The following is an 18,458-nucleotide window of genomic DNA, read 5'->3' as shown; positions in this document are numbered from 1 at the left end:
GCATCTTTTCATGTGCCTGTTAGCCATCTGTATGTCTTCTTTAGAAAAATGTCTATTCAGTTCTTCTGTCCATTTTTTAATCAGGTTGTTTTTGTTTTTGTTTTTTGATGTTGAGTTGTATGAACTCTTAGTATATTTTGGATATTAACCCCTTAAGGGTCATATTATTTGCAAATATTTACCTCCAAGCAGTAGGTCGTCTTTTTGTTATGTTGATGGTTTCCTTTGCTGTGCAAAAGCTTTTAAGTTTAGGTAGGCCCCATTTGTTTATTTTTGCTTTTGTTTCCTTTGCCTTAGTCAACATATCCACAAAAATATTGCTACAATTTATGCAGAGGCTAATCCTTAATAGACTTTTTATTCCCAGGTCCTGGCACAGCTTGTTTGTGAATGAAAAAGAATTAGACACTCCTTATGAATCAACAGATGATAACTCTATTTCTCAATAAGGCTCTGCACCCAATTTGTGTGGGATTGTTCCCCACGCCAAGCAGTCCTCCAACACCAGCTGGGTGTCCTACAACTTAGCTGTTTTCCCTGGCAACGGTGAAGAGACTTGCTCATCTGCTACAGCCCTAGGCTCTAGGGATTGCTTTTGCAGCCAGTGTCCCTTCTCTAGGGACTCATACAGGTGATGAGCCAAGGCTGTGTTTTGCACGTTAAGTAGATTAAACGTCTTCAGCTAGAAACAGAGAAAAATGGCAGAGGTCCATTCTGGCAGGAGACTGTGCACAGCAGATGTGACTGATCAGTTCTGATTTTCTTTGCAGCAGCAGTTGCTCCCGTTTCTCCTCCTACACCTGGTCACTACCATGTCCTCTACCGAGGGTGTGGAAAAACGCAGTTGGGCCGGCATGAGGAGACATACTGCCTAGTTGGTGGCTACGGGGCCTATGGGGATGTTCCTTTGGCCAAGCCAGCAAAGGTGGAAGCAGAGACGCCAGTCTCCAGACGTTGTCCCAAGAGAAAGCACAATCCGGAAAAGTCGGACAAAGACCTGGGTTGCTCCAGAACCAAAACCCAGCGATTGCAGCATTCAAGCAGCTCAGGAATACAAGGTGCTTTGATTCTAAAGCAGGGTGGCCCAACCTCTGGTCACATCCCCTCTGCAACAACCCCAGTGAACGAGTGTCCCATCTTTGCTTTTTCAAGGTCGGCAACAGGGAGTCCCCTCCTAAAGAAGGTTCTCTCTCATTGCCACCCTATGAAAGGCTGCCCCAAAGGTGGTTCCTTCCTGTGGGTCTGATCAGGCTAAGGGCAGAGTTGTCTCTTTCCTTCTCTGAGTCGGACCAAATCGTCTCAGTAACACCTCTTCGCACTGTTGACCATGTTTTTCAAAGGGGCCTGAGCTGAGCGTTCATCTCATCCTTTCATGGTGCAGGGAGAGAGGATTCTAATGATTTTTACGTCTAGGGGAGAGGGCAGTGGAATGATGACGTTGTCATCCTGTACTATGTCGCTTTTTTCATGAATTTGTTTTCCATTTCATGTTAAAATGGGCCCACCGTTCCCTCTCTGTGTGGTCATTCAGCAACCAAGTTTTGCACCTTTAACAGCTCTGTCATTGTCACTTGGAAATGTTTGAAATGGCATGAGCTTGTCATCACATTCCTATCAACTGTATATCGGGAGCCCCGACATGAACATAACCATTGAGCAGAACACCTCTCCAATACCCGTGTAACACTGGGTAGGCCCCTTAACCTCTTGGTTTTTTTAAGTCCTCAGTTGTAAAAATGTGAGGGTGCTATGAATTAATATTTGGGGCAGGACAAGGTCGAGAAGTGTGTCTTTGCTTTTATTCTTCCAAACTGGAATATCTTCCGTCTCTTCCCCGTGGGTCCAAATCTCACATGTCCTTCGGGCCCACTGCCATGGAGCCTTCCCTGATTCGCCAGTCCACACAAAGCTCTGCCTCTTAGGGTCAGTGCCATACAAGCAAGCTCTCTCTTACGTTAATCTTGCGTCTCAAGCAAATCTCAGAATGTGGGTCTCTCTTGCCCTCCTGGGGCCCTTGGGGCTGGGCCAGCCCACCGGCATTCCCGACGTGGGCTGTCTACTAGACTAGGGCATGGGTGGGAGGGCCCAGGTGTGAGGGGCCCGGCAGAGTACCTCTGCCTCCACCCTTCTCTCCTCTACAAGACTGCCCCTCCTCCTGAAGCCTGCCCCTCAAGACACAGTTTCCTCATATGACCTCACTGGGTAGTGATGCCCTCACAGGCCTTCTCACAGTTACCTTGGCAGGGTAACTATGCAAACTTGCTGCCCTCAGAGAAACTTCCCTACCCTGGAGGGAACTTCTTTCCTTGGAGAAAGTTCTCCACCAGATACAAATCTCTTTGGTTGTCTGAGAGAGAATGTCTGACCATATCTTCTATATTTACTCAAACCTGTCCTCTGTTCCCTGGGAGGGCAGTGCAACAGGTACACCGAGTCCGGCCATCTGTACAAGAGGCATGGTGTACACACAACCTGCCCTGGCTGCCACATTTTCCTGTGGGGTTTGCCCACCACATACACCTAAGCACTTTCCCAGCTCTAAGTAATACCAGTGACCAGGGACACCTTCAGAGACCCACAGTGCTCACTGCTGAGGAGAAGTGAAAGGTCATCCCAGGACAAGTGTGCAGGAAGTCTCTGATTTTTATAATTGTAGCCTTCCCATGTGGGCTAGAGGATGCTTCCATTCAGACCCTTTACTTATTGGCCTCTTAGCAAAAGACAAGTGCATTTTTGTTGGCAAATGGTAAAAGGAGCAGTTTGAGGAAGAGGGCCACTCTTGAACCGCACCTGCCAACGCAGGCACATCTGTGCTGTCATGTAGGCGTCTCTATCGGTCCCCTCAGACACATCCCATCCTGAGTTGCTGAGTACTAGGGGAGAGGGTGGTGCCATATTGATGGGAAGACCAAAAGAACGAAGAGGGGTTGATGCAGTACTAATGAGACTGGAGGGCTGAGGAGATGGTGTCCCAGGAGGCTGGGTTGATGTGAGCCTAGAGCTGGGACCAGAACCCGGTTCTGAGTCTCCTGCTCACTCTGCCTCAGGATTTGGCCTTGTTCTAATCTACATAAAAGTATCAGAGGGCTAGAGTTCAGTGTGGTTGAAACAGGCAGTATAAATTGGACCCAAGAGGGGTTGCCAAGGTGGGCTGGGTTCTTAACCAATATATATTGGATTATTTTTTTCAAAACTTGAAAGACATTTCCATGAAAGCCTCAGAAGTGACAGACTGCAAGAAAGGTTTTCTCTGTTGTGGAAGGGAGAGATGGAGAGGATCATGATTGCAATTACTTTCAGGTTCTACTATTTTCCCTGGAAACGGTGAAGAGACTTGCTCATCTGCTACAGCCCTAGGCTCTAGGGATTGCTTTTGCAGCCAGTGTCCCTTCTCTAGGGACTCATACAGGTGATGAGCCAAGGCTGTGTTTTGCATGTTAAGTAGATTAAACGTCTTCAGCTAGAAACAGAGAAAAATGGCAGAGGTCCATTCTGGCAGGAGACTGTGCACAGCAGATGTGACTGATCAGTTCTGATTTTCTTTGCAGCAGCAGTTGCTCCCGTTTCTCCTCCTACACCTGGTCACTACCATGTCCTCTACCGAGGGTGTGGAAAAACGCAGTTGGGCCGGCATGAGGAGACATACTGCCTAGTTGGTGGCTACGGGGCCTATGGGGATGTTCCTTTGGCCAAGCCAGCAAAGGTGGAAGCAGAGACGCCAGTCTCCAGACGTTGTCCCAAGAGAAAGCACAATCCGGAAAAGTCGGACAAAGACCTGGGTTGCTCCAGAACCAAAACCCAGCGATTGCAGCATTCAAGCAGCTCAGGAATACAAGGTGCTTTGATTCTAAAGCAGGGTGGCCCAACCTCTGGTCACATCCCCTCTGCAACAACCCCAGTGAACGAGTGTCCCATCTTTGCTTTTTCAAGGTCGGCAACAGGGAGTCCCCTCCTAAAGAAGGTTCTCTCTCATTGCCACCCTATGAAAGGCTGCCCCAAAGGTGGTTCCTTCCTGTGGGTCTGATCAGGCTAAGGGCAGAGTTGTCTCTTTCCTTCTCTGAGTCGGACCAAATCGTCTCAGTAACACCTCTTCGCACTGTTGACCATGTTTTTCAAAGGGGCCTGAGCTGAGCGTTCATCTCATCCTTTCATGGTGCAGGGAGAGAGGATTCTAATGATTTTTACGTCTAGGGGAGAGGGCAGTGGAATGATGACGTTGTCATCCTGTACTATGTCGCTTTTTTCATGAATTTGTTTTCCATTTCATGTTAAAATGGGCCCACCGTTCCCTCTCTGTGTGGTCATTCAGCAACCAAGTTTTGCACCTTTAACAGCTCTGTCATTGTCACTTGGAAATGTTTGAAATGGCATGAGCTTGTCATCACATTCCTATCAACTGTATATCGGGAGCCCCGACATGAACATAACCATTGAGCAGAACACCTCTCCAATACCCGTGTAACACTGGGTAGGCCCCTTAACCTCTTGGTTTTTTTAAGTCCTCAGTTGTAAAAATGTGAGGGTGCTATGAATTAATATTTGGGGCAGGACAAGGTCGAGAAGTGTGTCTTTGCTTTTATTCTTCCAAACTGGAATATCTTCCGTCTCTTCCCCGTGGGTCCAAATCTCACATGTCCTTCGGGCCCACTGCCATGGAGCCTTCCCTGATTCGCCAGTCCACACAAAGCTCTGCCTCTTAGGGTCAGTGCCATACAAGCAAGCTGTCTCTTACGTTAATCTTGCGTCTCAAGCAAATCTCAGAATGTGGGTCTCTCTTGCCCTCCTGGGGCCCTTGGGGCTGGGCCAGCCCACCGGCATTCCCGACGTGGGCTGTCTACTAGACTAGGGCATGGGTGGGAGGGCCCAGGTGTGAGGGGCCCGGCAGAGTACCTCTGCCTCCACCCTTCTCTCCTCTACAAGACTGCCCCTCCTCCTGAAGCCTGCCCCTCAAGACACAGTTTCCTCATATGACCTCACTGGGTAGTGATGCCCTCACAGGCCTTCTCACAGTTACCTTGGCAGGGTAACTATGCAAACTTGCTGCCCTCAGAGAAACTTCCCTACCCTGGAGGGAACTTCTTTCCTTGGAGAAAGTTCTCCACCAGATACAAATCTCTTTGGTTGTCTGAGAGAGAATGTCTGACCATATCTTCTATATTTACTCAAACCTGTCCTCTGTTCCCTGGGAGGGCAGTGCAACAGGTACACCGAGTCCGGCCACCTGTACAAGAGGCATGGTGTACACACAACCTGCCCTGGCTGCCACATTTTCCTGTGGGGTTTGCCCACCACATACACCTAAGCACTTTCCCAGCTCTAAGTAATACCAGTGACCAGGGACACCTTCAGAGACCCACAGTGCTCACTGCTGAGGAGAAGTGAAAGGTCATCCCAGGACAAGTGTGCAGGAAGTCTCTGATTTTTATAATTGTAGCCTTCCCATGTGGGCTAGAGGATGCTTCCATTCAGACCCTTTACTTATTGGCCTCTTAGCAAAAGACAAGTGCATTTTTGTTGGCAAATGGTAAAAGGAGCAGTTTGAGGAAGAGGGCCACTCTTGAACCGCACCTGCCAACGCAGGCACATCTGTGCTGTCATGTAGGCGTCTCTATCGGTCCCCTCAGACACATCCCATCCTGAGTTGCTGAGTACTAGGGGAGAGGGTGGTGCCATATTGATGGGAAGACCAAAAGAACGAAGAGGGGTTGATGCAGTACTAATGAGACTGGAGGGCTGAGGAGATGGTGTCCCAGGAGGCTGGGTTGATGTGAGCCTAGAGCTGGGACCAGAACCCGGTTCTGAGTCTCCTGCTCACTCTGCCTCAGGATTTGGCCTTGTTCTAATCTACATAAAAGTATCAGAGGGCTAGAGTTCAGTGTGGTTGAAACAGGCAGTATAAATTGGACCCAAGAGGGGTTGCCAAGGTGGGCTGGGTTCTTAACCAATATATATTGGATTATTTTTTTCAAAACTTGAAAGACATTTCCATGAAAGCCTCAGAAGTGACAGACTGCAAGAAAGGTTTTCTCTGTTGTGGAAGGGAGAGATGGAGAGGATCATGATTGCAATTACTTTCAGGTTCTACTATTTTCCCTGGAAACGGTGAAGAGACTTGCTCATCTGCTACAGCCCTAGGCTCTAGGGATTGCTTTTGCAGCCAGTGTCCCTGCTCTAGGGACTCATACAGGTGATGAGCCAAGGCTGTGTTTTGCACGTTAAGTAGATTAAACGTCTTCAGCTAGAAACAGAGAAAAATGGCAGAGGTCCATTCTGGCAGGAGACTGTGCACAGCAGATGTGACTGATCAGTTCTGATTTTCTTTGCAGCAGCAGTTGCTCCCGTTTCTCCTCCTACACCTGGTCACTACCATGTCCTCTACCGAGGGTGTGGAAAAACGCAGTTGGGCCGGCATGAGGAGACATACTGCCTAGTTGGTGGCTACGGGGCCTATGGGGATGTTCCTTTGGCCAAGCCAGCAAAGGTGGAAGCAGAGACGCCAGTCTCCAGACGTTGTCCCAAGAGAAAGCACAATCCGGAAAAGTTGGACAAAGACCTGGGTTGCTCCAGAACCAAAACCCAGCGATTGCAGCATTCAAGCAGCTCAGGAATACAAGGTGCTTTGATTCTAAAGCACGGTGGCCCAACCTCTGGTCACATCCCCTCTGCAACAACCCCAGTGAACGAGTGTCCCATCTTTGCTTTTTCAAGGTCGGCAACAGGGAGTCCCCTCCTAAAGAAGGTTCTCTCTCATTGCCACCCTATGAAAGGCTGCCCCAAAGGTGGTTCCTTCCTGTGGGTCTGATCAGGCTAAGGGCAGAGTTGTCTCTTTCCTTCTCTGAGTCGGACCAAATCGTCTCAGTAACACCTCTTCGCACTGTTGACCATGTTTTTCAAAGGGGCCTGAGCTGAGCGTTCATCTCATCCTTTCATGGTGCAGGGAGAGAGGATTCTAATGATTTTTACGTCTAGGGGAGAGGGCAGTGGAATGATGACGTTGTCATCCTGTACTATGTCGCTTTTTTCATGAATTTGTTTTCCATTTCATGTTAAAATGGGCCCACCGTTCCCTCTCTGTGTGGTCATTCAGCAACCAAGTTTTGCACCTTTAACAGCTCTGTCATTGTCACTTGGAAATGTTTGAAATGGCATGAGCTTGTCATCACATTCCTATCAACTGTATATCGGGAGCCCCGACATGAACATAACCATTGAGCAGAACACCTCTCCAATACCCGTGTAACACTGGGTAGGCCCCTTAACCTCTTGGTTTTTTTAAGTCCTCAGTTGTAAAAATGTGAGGGTGCTATGAATTAATATTTGGGGCAGGACAAGGTCGAGAAGTGTGTCTTTGCTTTTATTCTTCCAAACTGGAATATCTTCCGTCTCTTCCCCGTGGGTCCAAATCTCACATGTCCTTCGGGCCCACTGCCATGGAGCCTTCCCTGATTCGCCAGTCCACACAAAGCTCTGCCTCTTAGGGTCAGTGCCATACAAGCAAGCTGTCTCTTACGTTAATCTTGCGTCTCAAGCAAATCTCAGAATGTGGGTCTCTCTTGCCCTCCTGGGGCCCTTGGGGCTGGGCCAGCCCACCGGCATTCCCGACGTGGGCTGTCTACTAGACTAGGGCATGGGTGGGAGGGCCCAGGTGTGAGGGGCCCGGCAGAGTACCTCTGCCTCCACCCTTCTCTCCTCTACAAGACTGCCCCTCCTCCTGAAGCCTGCCCCTCAAGACACAGTTTCCTCATATGACCTCACTGGGTAGTGATGCCCTCACAGGCCTTCTCACAGTTACCTTGGCAGGGTAACTATGCAAACTTGCTGCCCTCAGAGAAACTTCCCTACCCTGGAGGGAACTTCTTTCCTTGGAGAAAGTTCTCCACCAGATACAAATCTCTTTGGTTGTCTGAGAGAGAATGTCTGACCATATCTTCTATATTTACTCAAACCTGTCCTCTGTTCCCTGGGAGGGCAGTGCAACAGGTACACCGAGTCCGGCCACCTGTACAAGAGGCATGGTGTACACACAACCTGCCCTGGCTGCCACATTTTCCTGTGGGGTTTGCCCACCACATACACCTAAGCACTTTCCCAGCTCTAAGTAATACCAGTGACCAGGGACACCTTCAGAGACCCACAGTGCTCACTGCTGAGGAGAAGTGAAAGGTCATCCCAGGACAAGTGTGCAGGAAGTCTCTGATTTTTATAATTGTAGCCTTCCCATGTGGGCTAGAGGATGCTTCCGTTCAGACCCTTTACTTATTGGCCTCTTAGCAAAAGACAAGTGCATTTTTGTTGGCAAATGGTAAAAGGAGCAGTTTGAGGAAGAGGGCCACTCTTGAACCGCACCTGCCAACGCAGGCACATCTGTGCTGTCATGTAGGCGTCTCTATCGGTCCCCTCAGACACATCCCATCCTGAGTTGCTGAGTACTAGGGGAGAGGGTGGTGCCATATTGATGGGAAGACCAAAAGAACGAAGAGGGGTTGATGCAGTACTAATGAGACTGGAGGGCTGAGGAGATGGTGTCCCAGGAGGCTGGGTTGATGTGAGCCTAGAGCTGGGACCCAGAACCCGGTTCTGAGTCTCCTGCTCACTCTGCCTCAGGATTTGGCCTTGTTCTAATCTACATAAAAGTATCAGAGGGCTAGAGTTCAGTGTGGTTGAAACAGGCAGTATAAATTGGACCCAAGAGGGGTTGCCAAGGTGGGCTGGGTTCTTAACCAATATATATTGGATTATTTTTTTCAAAACTTGAAAGACATTTCCATGAAAGCCTCAGAAGTGACAGACTGCAAGAAAGGTTTTCTCTGTTGTGGAAGGGAGAGATGGAGAGGATCATGATTGCAATTACTTTCGGGTTCTACTGTTTTCCCTGGAAACGATGAAGAGACTTCCTCATCTGCTGAAGCCGTAGGCTCTTTTGCAGCCTGTGTCCCTCCTTAAGGACTCATAGAGGTGATGGGCCATGGCTGTGTTTTGGACGTCAAGTAGATTAAACGTCTTCAGCTAGAAACTGGGAGAGACCTTAGAGAGGGAAGTTCTGGCAGGAGACTGTGCACAGCAGAAGTGACTGATCAGTTCTGATTTTCTTTGCAGCAGCAGTTGCTCCCGGTTCTCCTCCTACACCTGGTCTCTACCATGTCCTCTATCGAGGGTGTGGAGAAAAGCAGTTGGGCCGGCATGTGGAGACATACTGCCTGGTTGGTGGTTACCGGGTCTACGGAGATGTACCTCTGGCCACGCCAGCAAATGTGGAAGCAGAGAAGCCAGTTGCCAGACGTGCTCCCAAGGGAAAGCACGCTCCAAAAAGGTCGGATTGCGACCTGCGTTTCTCCAGACCCACAGTCCGGCGATTGTAGCTTGGTGCCAGGAGGCGGACCCCTCAGAATCTTGCAGGTGAGCCATCCTGAAGAGAGTGCGACGGTTTAACTGCCTAAGCCAGCGAATGTCTCTTCCTGCAGTGACCCTGCCCCCCCCCACAACTGCCCACTGCCACAGATTAGAACCTGTGTCATTTTGTCTGTGCCTTCCCCAGCCAGGAGCCTCCTTCTACACTAAATGTCCATAAGCCAGGAGCCTCAGAAACTGAGGTTTGTTTTGAGAGTCTGCCCTGAACATCCGAGGGCTAAAGCTGGCCTGGAAGAAAACCTGCCGTTCCTCTGCTCAGTCCTCAGGGGCCCCTTTGTGAGCTGAAGAAAGAAAAGTCTACACTCTTCGAGCCAAGGAGGATGCAGGAGCAGAGACAGGGTGCAGAGAAGCCTTAGCAGTCTACCACATGTGCTCCTGCCCTGAGCCTTTGTCAGCGGCCACCACCACAAACCAGGGGGGAGCTGGGATTTTTGAAACGGAAAGCAGCAATCTGTGGCTTCCCAAAGAGCCTCCTGCCTGGGGTGTCAGGAGGCAGGATAGAGAGACCCAGGAAGACCTGCTCCCTGAAACAAGAACAGGATGGAGAATCAAGCAGCACGCACCCTGCCCCGAGGTTCACATGCTCCCTTATTGCCAGCCCTTTCTGTCTCCAGTGGGGTCCCTTAATGCTCAATAAAATGTTTTTGTGTAACAGATTTTTAGGGTCGCCAGTGCTCAGACTTAGGTCACTACCCCTGCGCTAGGCACTCCTGCCATGCGGGAAAGGTTCCAAAGGTGGAACAGCTCCAGGGGGTGCCAGGGATCAGAGGAAAAACTTGAGAGGCTGGGGATGAAGGATTTTGGGCGCAGCCCCTAAAGCATCTCAGTGGTTGAGCTTCTGTGAGAAGGCACATCCCCAGTGTGTGTGTGTGTGTGTGTGTGTGTGTGTGTGTGTGTGTGTGTGTGCGCGCGCGCGCTGGTGGGAGGGGGTCCCTAGAGGAGGCAGCTGGGGGAGGGCCTGAGGCTGGAAATGGGGAATGGCGTGCGGCCTCTGAGCAAGCGCAGGCACTTAGCCCTTGAGGTTTCTGGGAAAGCTAGAGCCAAAAGGGCCACGAGATAAGGCAAGTGTAGCAGCAGAACCCAGGTGCCAGGTCTTCCTCAGAACCTATACTTCTCCACGAGGCCGGGCCTTCCACGCTGAGGTAGAAGGGATCCTGGCCAGAAGGTCAGCCAGCAGCTCTGGGAGGAAGGTTGCTGCGGTGGGGGCTCTGCTGCCATGGAAACGACTTCATTTCCTTCCACTCAAATAGCCTGCTGACTTCCTGCTCTGTTGAGTAAAAGGGTCGCTGACTCTCCCCAGAAGGTTGTTCAGTTCACATCCCAGAAGTCCCTCTATTCAGGCCCTGGGGAGGTGTAGTGACTCCTGAGGGCGCTCTTTCCTGAGGCTGGGTGACAGAAGTGGGGGGGGGTTCCTGATAGTTCCCAGGTGCTGGTTGAAGTGCCCAGAGAATGGTCATGCAGGTTGGGGAGTCAAGTAGGTGGAGAGAGAAGGTCGGGGGCAGAGGGCCCCTTCCTGAATCCAGAGCTCACAACGTTACCCCCCCCCCATTTCCAGAAACTATCTCTTCCCCCACACCAGCCCCCATGGCCCAGTACCGGGAAACCGGGAGCCCAGAGCACTTGTGGCCACAGAGACACTCGCACGCAGCCCTCGGGGTGGGCGGGGCCGGCTGCAGGCAGATGGGGACGAGGTGTGCTCCCGGGAGGCCTCAGGCTGAAGGTGGCCCCAGCTTGGACAGGAAGGTTAGAGGTGGGGAGAGCAACCTAGGGCGCCCCCTCGGAGCAGTGGGAGTGGGAAGAGGGGCGGGGGCGGAGGGAACCCGCGATGGGAGGCGAGTGGGCTCTCAGCAGAGGCCAGGTTAGCCCGCGGGAGCTGCCTCTGAGCAGGCGGCGGGAGGGCAGTGCCTCCCTGTGGCTGCCGGGCTTCGCGGATCGCGGCTCTCCGCACACGGGTCGCAGGGTCCTGTGACGCTGTATCCCCTCCTTCACCCCGCCCCCCTCGCGAGGCCGCGCCGCTGGGTGGCCTGAGTCCACGGGCAGAACCCCATCGCCCGCCCCTCTCAGACCCGCCTCTGCCCGCCTGCCTGGCCCTGCGCAGCTTGCGGCCCGGGGACCTCGAAGGTCCCCGCGCACTCAGTCAGCGGCCTCTGCTGTGTCTGCTGCTCCTGCTGGGTCTGCTGCTGCGGCTGGTAACCCGTGCAGACCACACCGGGCACCTCCAGCACCCCAAGTCCGCGGGAGCGCACGAGGGCCCTGATGCGGGACTTCCCGCTTGTGGAGGGGTGGCTGCAGTGTGTGCGGGCTGCTGGGGGCCGGTGGGGGCCTAGCCTGGCCCTGGGCAGAGGAGGAGGTCCGGAGCATGCAGAGCTAGTGGGGAGGCTCCCTCACACCACCGCTGGATGTCCTGTCCATCATCTACAGATGCCCTTCCCCTTCTCTGTCATCCCCTCCCTGGTGGGAACCCCTCAGCCCAGGCCGCAGCTGCTCCATAGTCTGTGTGACAGTGTGAGGTGGGGACACCCAGGCTGGCCCAGGCCTGGCAATGTGTCCTGCCTGATCTCAAGACCTAAGGAGCCCACCCATTTGCCTTGACCTCCCTCCAGCCACAACGAGATGCCCCTGGTCCTGAGGCAGTTTTACCACAGTGGGCTACAGGATGTTAATCTGCGCAATTTCAGCCATGGTCAGACCAGCTTGGACAGGCTGAACGATGGTCTCAGAGGTGCCCAGGTACCAAAGGGACACACAAGGTGCCACCATGGCTGCTGGGGAATGTGGGGCCCTTTGGGGGCCTCAGAGACCACAGGTTAGTCACATTGGAACTAAGTTACCACAGTGACCTAGAAAGTGCCATGCCATGGATGCTGGGGGCTATAGGGGTCACAGTGAGCCAGCCTGACGGGCATCCAAGTACCACAGAGAAAGCAACGCATTACATGTGACTTCTGGGCACAGTGAGTGCTGTGCCAGCTGAGCCCCAAGGAGTTCCAAAGCCCAAACTAAGCCCTGGCCTTCCCTCAGTTCTGGTCAGCCTACGTCCCATGCCAGACCCACGAACGGGATGCTGTGCGCCTCACCCTGGAGCAAATTCACCTCATCCGCCTCATGTGTGCTTCCTATTCTGAGCTGGAGCTTGTGACCTCAGTTAAAGGTAGAAGGGGGACTTCCCTGGTAATCCAGAGGTTAAGACTCCACGCTTCCACTGCAGGGGGCTCGGGTTTGATCCCTTGTGGGGGAACTTAGAGCCCTCATGCTGCGCGGCACGGCCAAAAAAACAAACAAAAAAAGGTAAACAGACTGGTGGTGGTAGGTGTTAGGGACTTCAGTAAGCTTCCCCTGCCTCTGAAAATGATCATCTGACCTACCTGCCCTCAGCTCTCAACAATAGCCGGAAGTGGGCTTGCCTCATTGGTGTGGAGGACGGCCACTCACTGGACAGTAGCCTCTCCATCTTGCGTACCTTCTATGCGCTGGGTGTGCACTACGTGACACTCACCCACACCTGCAACGTGCCCTGGTAAACACAGTGCAGATGGTGAGGGCCCAGTGAGGCAGGGATCTGCCCAAGATCACGCTGGGGCCCAAAGCAAGTTTACCCCTGGGATCCGGCCCTGAACCTGGGTGGGGAGGGGAATGGAGGTTTGCAGAAGAAGACTGAATCCCCAGAAGGGCCCTGCTACTGCCAGGCACAGCCCAGTTTGGGTCCCTCCTCTTGCACCAGGTAGTTGCAGGTGTAGACAGTTCGACAGAACCTCTTTCTAGGCTCTTGTAGCCAAGTCACAGCCACCAGTCAGACTGCCTCCTGGGCATCCTGCAGGACGCAGAACTCAGCAAAGGGTATCCACCCCTTCTCCAGCAATGTCAGTCGGCTGACATGCTTTGGCGAGGTAAGGACCCGGGTTTCATACCCTGCCCCACATGAATGTACAGCCCCGCCTGTTCCCTACAGATAAATGCACACAAGGTAAATGCAGCCCTGATGCCCTCTCCCCATCCTGTCCCTGCAGAAGGTGGTGGCAGAAATGAACCGCCTGGGCATGATGGTGGACTTGTCCCATGTCTCGGATGCTGTGGCACGGCGAGCCCTAGAAGTGTCACAGGCACCTGTCATCTTCTCCAACTCAGCTGCCCAGGGTATGTGCAAGAACACTCGGAATGTTCCTGATGATATCCGGCAGCTTCTGGTGAGAGACTGCCCTGGCCCTCAAACCTAGAGCGAGAAATTCAAACCAGGAGCCCTTGAACCTGAGTCTCTTCTCCCTCAATTTCCTCAAACGCCAGGTTAAATATCTTCTGCCCCCAAAACCCACGGTACACAGCCCCTGAACCCTTGAGCCCTAGGTGGGGGTCTAGGTGGTAAGATACGCCTCCAAACCCGGAAACCCAGGGCCAAGACACCACCCAGACCAGGGCTGCGGCTCCTCCATTCACACGAACCCAGAGAGGAGACGACTCTGACCTCAAAGCCGGGGCTGAACACCTTCCTCACAGGGGCCAAGAGAGTGAACAGGCAGGTGACTGTGCTGGGGGCCAAGCTGACGGTCCACCGGTTCGCCCCTGCAGAAGAAGAATGGTGGCATCGTGATGCTGTCTTTGTCCGTGCGGGTGCTGCAGTGCAACCCGTTAGCCAACGTGTCTACTGTGGCAAGTGAGCCTCACCCTGTGCTCTCTGAAAACTCTGATTTGGAGCTGAAGCTGGGTCTAAATTTAGGGAGGACTTCAGAAGAGCCCCAGTGGTTTGACCCACTTGTTGGCAATAGGTACATCTCCCAAAAACCCAATAATGGACAGTACACAGCACCTTGGTGCCATGTAGAACTGGAGCCACAGAATCAAAACTGCGATACCGATGGGTATCAGGGAGGCTGTCAGACACTGCTTTATGTCAGAAACAGAAAGAAAATATCCACTATCAGAACTGTTTGACTTTTTTTCACATCTTTCTGACAAAATTCGTGAAGTTGTGAGTACCACAAGCATCATTACACTTCTGTTCAAGATGTAATCTCTGGCTCACAATCACTGTTTAGCTTCTGTATACTGCAGTGTACATGAAGGTCTGTATTAGTCTGGTTGGGCTGTTATAGCGAAACACTATCGACTGAATGACTTAAACAGAAGAAATTTATTTTCTCACAGTTCTAGAGGGTGGAAGTCCAAGGTTAAGGTATTGAATACCATAAGAATTGGTTTGTGGTGAGAACAATCTTCCTGGCTTGCTGATGGCTGTCTTCTTGCGGTGTCCTCACACGGCCTTTCCTCTATGAGCAGAGGGAGAGAGATCTCTGGAATCTATTCCTCTTCTTATAAGGACACCATCAGTCCCTGTCAGATTATTACCCCACCCTTATGACTTCATTTAACTTCAGTTACCTCCCTAAAGGACCTATCTCCTATCTTCTACAGTAAAATTGAGAGGGGCTTCAACATATATTTTTTGTGGGGACACAATTCAGTCCATAACAACATCTTAAGATAGCTTTCTCTGATTTTCATCTCTCACTAATACCTTCCTCTTTGTCTAGGAATTATTCAAGTTTCCTTAATTAATTTTTAAAAAAATTTTCTTACATTATCCCTTCCCTTTAAATGCTCTCTTCACTTCTTAACTGGCATTTCTTGGAAATGAAGGCACCTTTCCTCACAATGTATTGATTACTCTCCCCACTGTAACACAGCGTCTTCTCCCATGACTTTCCTGAAATGGTTCCATTTTTTTCATAAAAGTTTAGTCATCAAATCACATGGTTTATTTTCAGTTCCTATAGGATTTTCCCTTTGGGAAACAACTGACTCCTTTAAATGGTGCTTCTTTTAAAACTACCTTCCTTTATGTTTTATAGCAATCTTATGATTTCTGTTGACATACCACCTAGCTTCTTTCTGATCATTCTTTTTATTTTTTTTTCAGTTGTTTCTCTCCTCACTCCTTAGCGCTAGATACTACATACAGTTGGTTTTCTTCTCATCTCTTATATACTCTCTCTGTTACTCCAGCAGCTTTGTTTACCATTAAATATATTATCTGCCAGGCACCTTCCATATGTTGCCAACATCTCTCCCTCTGTCTTTGTCATTTCAGTCTTCGCTATGCTCTCTGAGCTCTCACAGGGAGATCTATTTAACACAGGAATCTCAGTGGAAAATACTAGTAAGTTATTTCTCTACTAAGTAAAGCCCTTACAGATCACATGGTCCTGATCCATCTTGCAGCCACATCATCTGGACTATGTGACCTCCGATGTCACAATAGCAGAGGACCAGACCAGAGGGACATTGGCTCCTAATGACCTCAGCTCAGAAGTGATACACTTTATTCTGCTTCTATGCCACTGGCCACAACTAATCAAAGGAAAAGAGTCTAACTACAAAGGAGGATGAAAAATATAGATAAGCACATAGGATATTTGATGAGCACTATCTCGAGGTGACATCACCTCCCATCAAACTTTTACTTCACAGAGAAAACACAGACTATAAAGCAAAAACACCCCTAAATAACTTTTTCTCTTTACATACAAGGATAGCTTTTCTACATAGTTCACCTATTCTCACTTCCTCAGTAACTTCCATTCATTTTCCCATCTCATTGGTATTGTTAAGGTTTTCCTCTTTAGCAATTTTATTTTGGCCCCCTCCCATTAGAAAGCTGCCCCCTTCCCATTAAAAATTACTCTTGCTTGATGTCAAGTAATTCTCTAGCTACCTTTCCTCTCCTCCTAATTTCACAGTACAGTTTATCAAAAATTTGTATTTATTCTCACTGTCTGTATTTTCTTATCTTTATGTACCTCGTGACTCACACAATTTTGCTATTTTCTTCTTACTTATCTGCACTGGAATTGCATTCACCGACATTTAATTTGTGATTAAATTGAATGAATATTGTTTGGTCATTATATCACCTTTCAGCAATATTTGATTTTGTTGATCAAGTTTGTCATCTCAGAAAAATCTTTCACCTTAACAACAGTAGCATCTTAATTTGCTACTTCCTTCCTCCTGCCTCTGGACATCCTTATCTCTTTCACTGGGCACTCTCACTTTACCCTCTCCCAAGAGATGTGTATTTCTCAGAAGCTCTCTTCTGCCCTTGATAGATGGTCTCATCTACTCTTGTGATTCCAGCCACCATATATATCACAGATCTTGACCTAAAACGTACATATCTCTCTCCTGAGTCTCTTACAAACCTAACTAATTGCAAAGTGAAAAACTCTGCCCAAATATAACATGGACACTTAAAATTAATTATGTGATATTACTGAACGATTAATTTTACCTTCAATACTTACTTCCACTATTCATCTCTCTACATCATTTATACCACCACTATTTGTACAGTTGCCCAAGTTGGATACTGAGGAAACACTGAAGACTCTGGACTCTGACAACCCTCAGAATGGGAGAAAATATTTGCAAACGAAGCAACTGACAAGGGATTCATTTCCAAAATATATAAACATAAATAAATTTGTAAAATATATAAGCGACTCATGCAGATCAATATCAAAAAAACACAACCCAGTGAAAAAATGGATGGAAGACCTAAATAGACATTTCTCCAAAGATGGCCAACAAGCACATGAAAAGATGCTCAACATCACTAATTATGAGAGAAATGCAAATCAAAACTACAAGGAGGTATCACCTCACACTGGTCAGAATGGTCATCATCAAAAAATCTACAAACAATAAATGCTGGAGAGGATGTGGAGAAAACGGAACCCTCCTACACTGTTGGTGGGAATGTAAATTGGTGCAGCCACTATGGAGTACAGTATGGAGGCTCCTTAGAAAACTAAACATAGAACTACCATGTGACTCAGCAATCCCACTTCTGGGCATATACCTGGAGAAAAGCATAATTCAAAAAGATGCTTGCACCCTAATATTCATTGCAGCACTATTTACACTAGCCAGGATATTGAAGCAACCTAAATGTCCATCAACAGAGAAATGAATAAAGAGAATGTGGTACATATATACAATGGAATATTACTCAGCCATAATAAGGAATGAAATAGTGCCATTTGCAGAGACATGGATGGACTTAGAGACTGTCATACAGAGTGAAGTAAGTCAGAAAGAGAAAAACAAATATCGTATAATATCACTTATATGTGGAATCTAGAAAAATGGTACAGATGAACTTATTCGCAAAGCAGAAATAGAGACACAGATGTAGAGAACAAACACATGGATACCAAGGGGGGGAAGGGGGGGATGAATTAGGAGATTTGGATTGACATATACACCACTATGTATAAAATAGATAACTAATGAGAAACTATGGTATAGCACAGGGAACTCTACTCAATGCTCTCTGGTGACCTAAATGGGTAGAAATATAAAAAAGAGGGAATATATGTATAGGTATAACTGGTTCACTTTGCTGTACAGCAGAAACTAACACAACATTGTAAAGCAACTATACTTTAATAAAAATTAATTTAAAAAAATAATAAAACTCTGGACTCTGTATAATCATCCCTCACCTTCACAATTAATTCAGTAACCAAGTACTGTCTAACCTAAATTCCTACTGTCTCTCAATATTGTATACTATTATGCAAGTCTCTTGCCACTACTTGGTTCTGAGCTACATTTTCTCTTATTTATGGAACATAAACAGTCTCTTAACTTTTAACAGAATAAATCTTTTAACAGAATAAATATTCACTGAGTACCTACAACACTGGTAAATAAGGACATTGTTCACATGCAGTTTACAATGTAATAGGGGAAATGAACTCTAAAATATAACTATACCTCTCACAGGTAACTGGACAGCCAAGTTTTATAAGAACACATAGAAAGGGAATTTAATCTCTAACGGAAGCCATGAAAAGCCAGAGAGTCAATGTTTATTCTGAAACTTATATGATGAGAGTGCATTAACCAAGGATTGAATGAGTAAAGAATGATACAAATTGATGACATAACCTGGAGGAAGTTCAGCATTAAGAGAAGTCTAACCCTGAAATCTATTGAGTATTGCTGAAAATTTATGGAAGAAGGAGATGCTAAGTAAGGATAGAGAAACCAGA

The 18,458-nt window shown here is 48.9% G+C and overlaps 4 protein-coding genes across 4 annotated transcripts; all 4 read left to right on the top strand.

Annotated features, from left to right (window-relative positions):
- The first annotated feature begins 2,357 nt into the window (after window positions 1-2,357).
- Window positions 2,358-4,024, top strand: LOC125961689 (DPEP2 neighbor protein-like). Its single transcript, XM_049700492.1, has 2 exons — window positions 2,358-2,424; window positions 3,549-4,024. Exons 1-2 carry the CDS (start codon window positions 2,358-2,360, stop codon window positions 4,022-4,024), a joined length of 543 nt encoding a protein of 180 aa, XP_049556449.1.
- A 1,111-nt stretch (window positions 4,025-5,135) lies between these two features.
- On the top strand, window positions 5,136-6,802 carry LOC125961688 (DPEP2 neighbor protein-like). Its single transcript, XM_049700491.1, has 2 exons — window positions 5,136-5,202; window positions 6,327-6,802. Exons 1-2 carry the CDS (start codon window positions 5,136-5,138, stop codon window positions 6,800-6,802), a joined length of 543 nt encoding a protein of 180 aa, XP_049556448.1.
- A 1,111-nt stretch (window positions 6,803-7,913) lies between these two features.
- Window positions 7,914-9,359, top strand: LOC125961830 (DPEP2 neighbor protein-like). Its single transcript, XM_049700862.1, has 2 exons — window positions 7,914-7,980; window positions 9,097-9,359. Exons 1-2 carry the CDS (start codon window positions 7,914-7,916, stop codon window positions 9,357-9,359), a joined length of 330 nt encoding a protein of 109 aa, XP_049556819.1.
- Window positions 9,360-11,233: 1,874 nt separating this feature from the next.
- Window positions 11,234-15,509, top strand: LOC125961687 (dipeptidase 2-like). Its single transcript, XM_049700490.1, is given in 10 exon segments — window positions 11,234-11,360; window positions 11,473-11,608; window positions 11,610-11,690; window positions 12,012-12,138; window positions 12,430-12,559; window positions 12,784-12,925; window positions 13,226-13,295; window positions 13,416-13,592; window positions 13,972-14,168; window positions 15,491-15,509. Coding segments are annotated over 10 exon segments (1,206 nt in total).
- Window positions 15,510-18,458: the final 2,949 nt, after the last annotated feature.

Source organism: Orcinus orca, chromosome 17, assembly GCF_937001465.1.
Source record: "Orcinus orca chromosome 17, mOrcOrc1.1, whole genome shotgun sequence".
NCBI classification, from domain to species: Eukaryota; Metazoa; Chordata; class Mammalia; order Artiodactyla; family Delphinidae; genus Orcinus; species Orcinus orca.
Note: the sequence above shows the minus strand (reverse complement) of the source record. Positions and strands in the feature narration are given on the sequence as shown.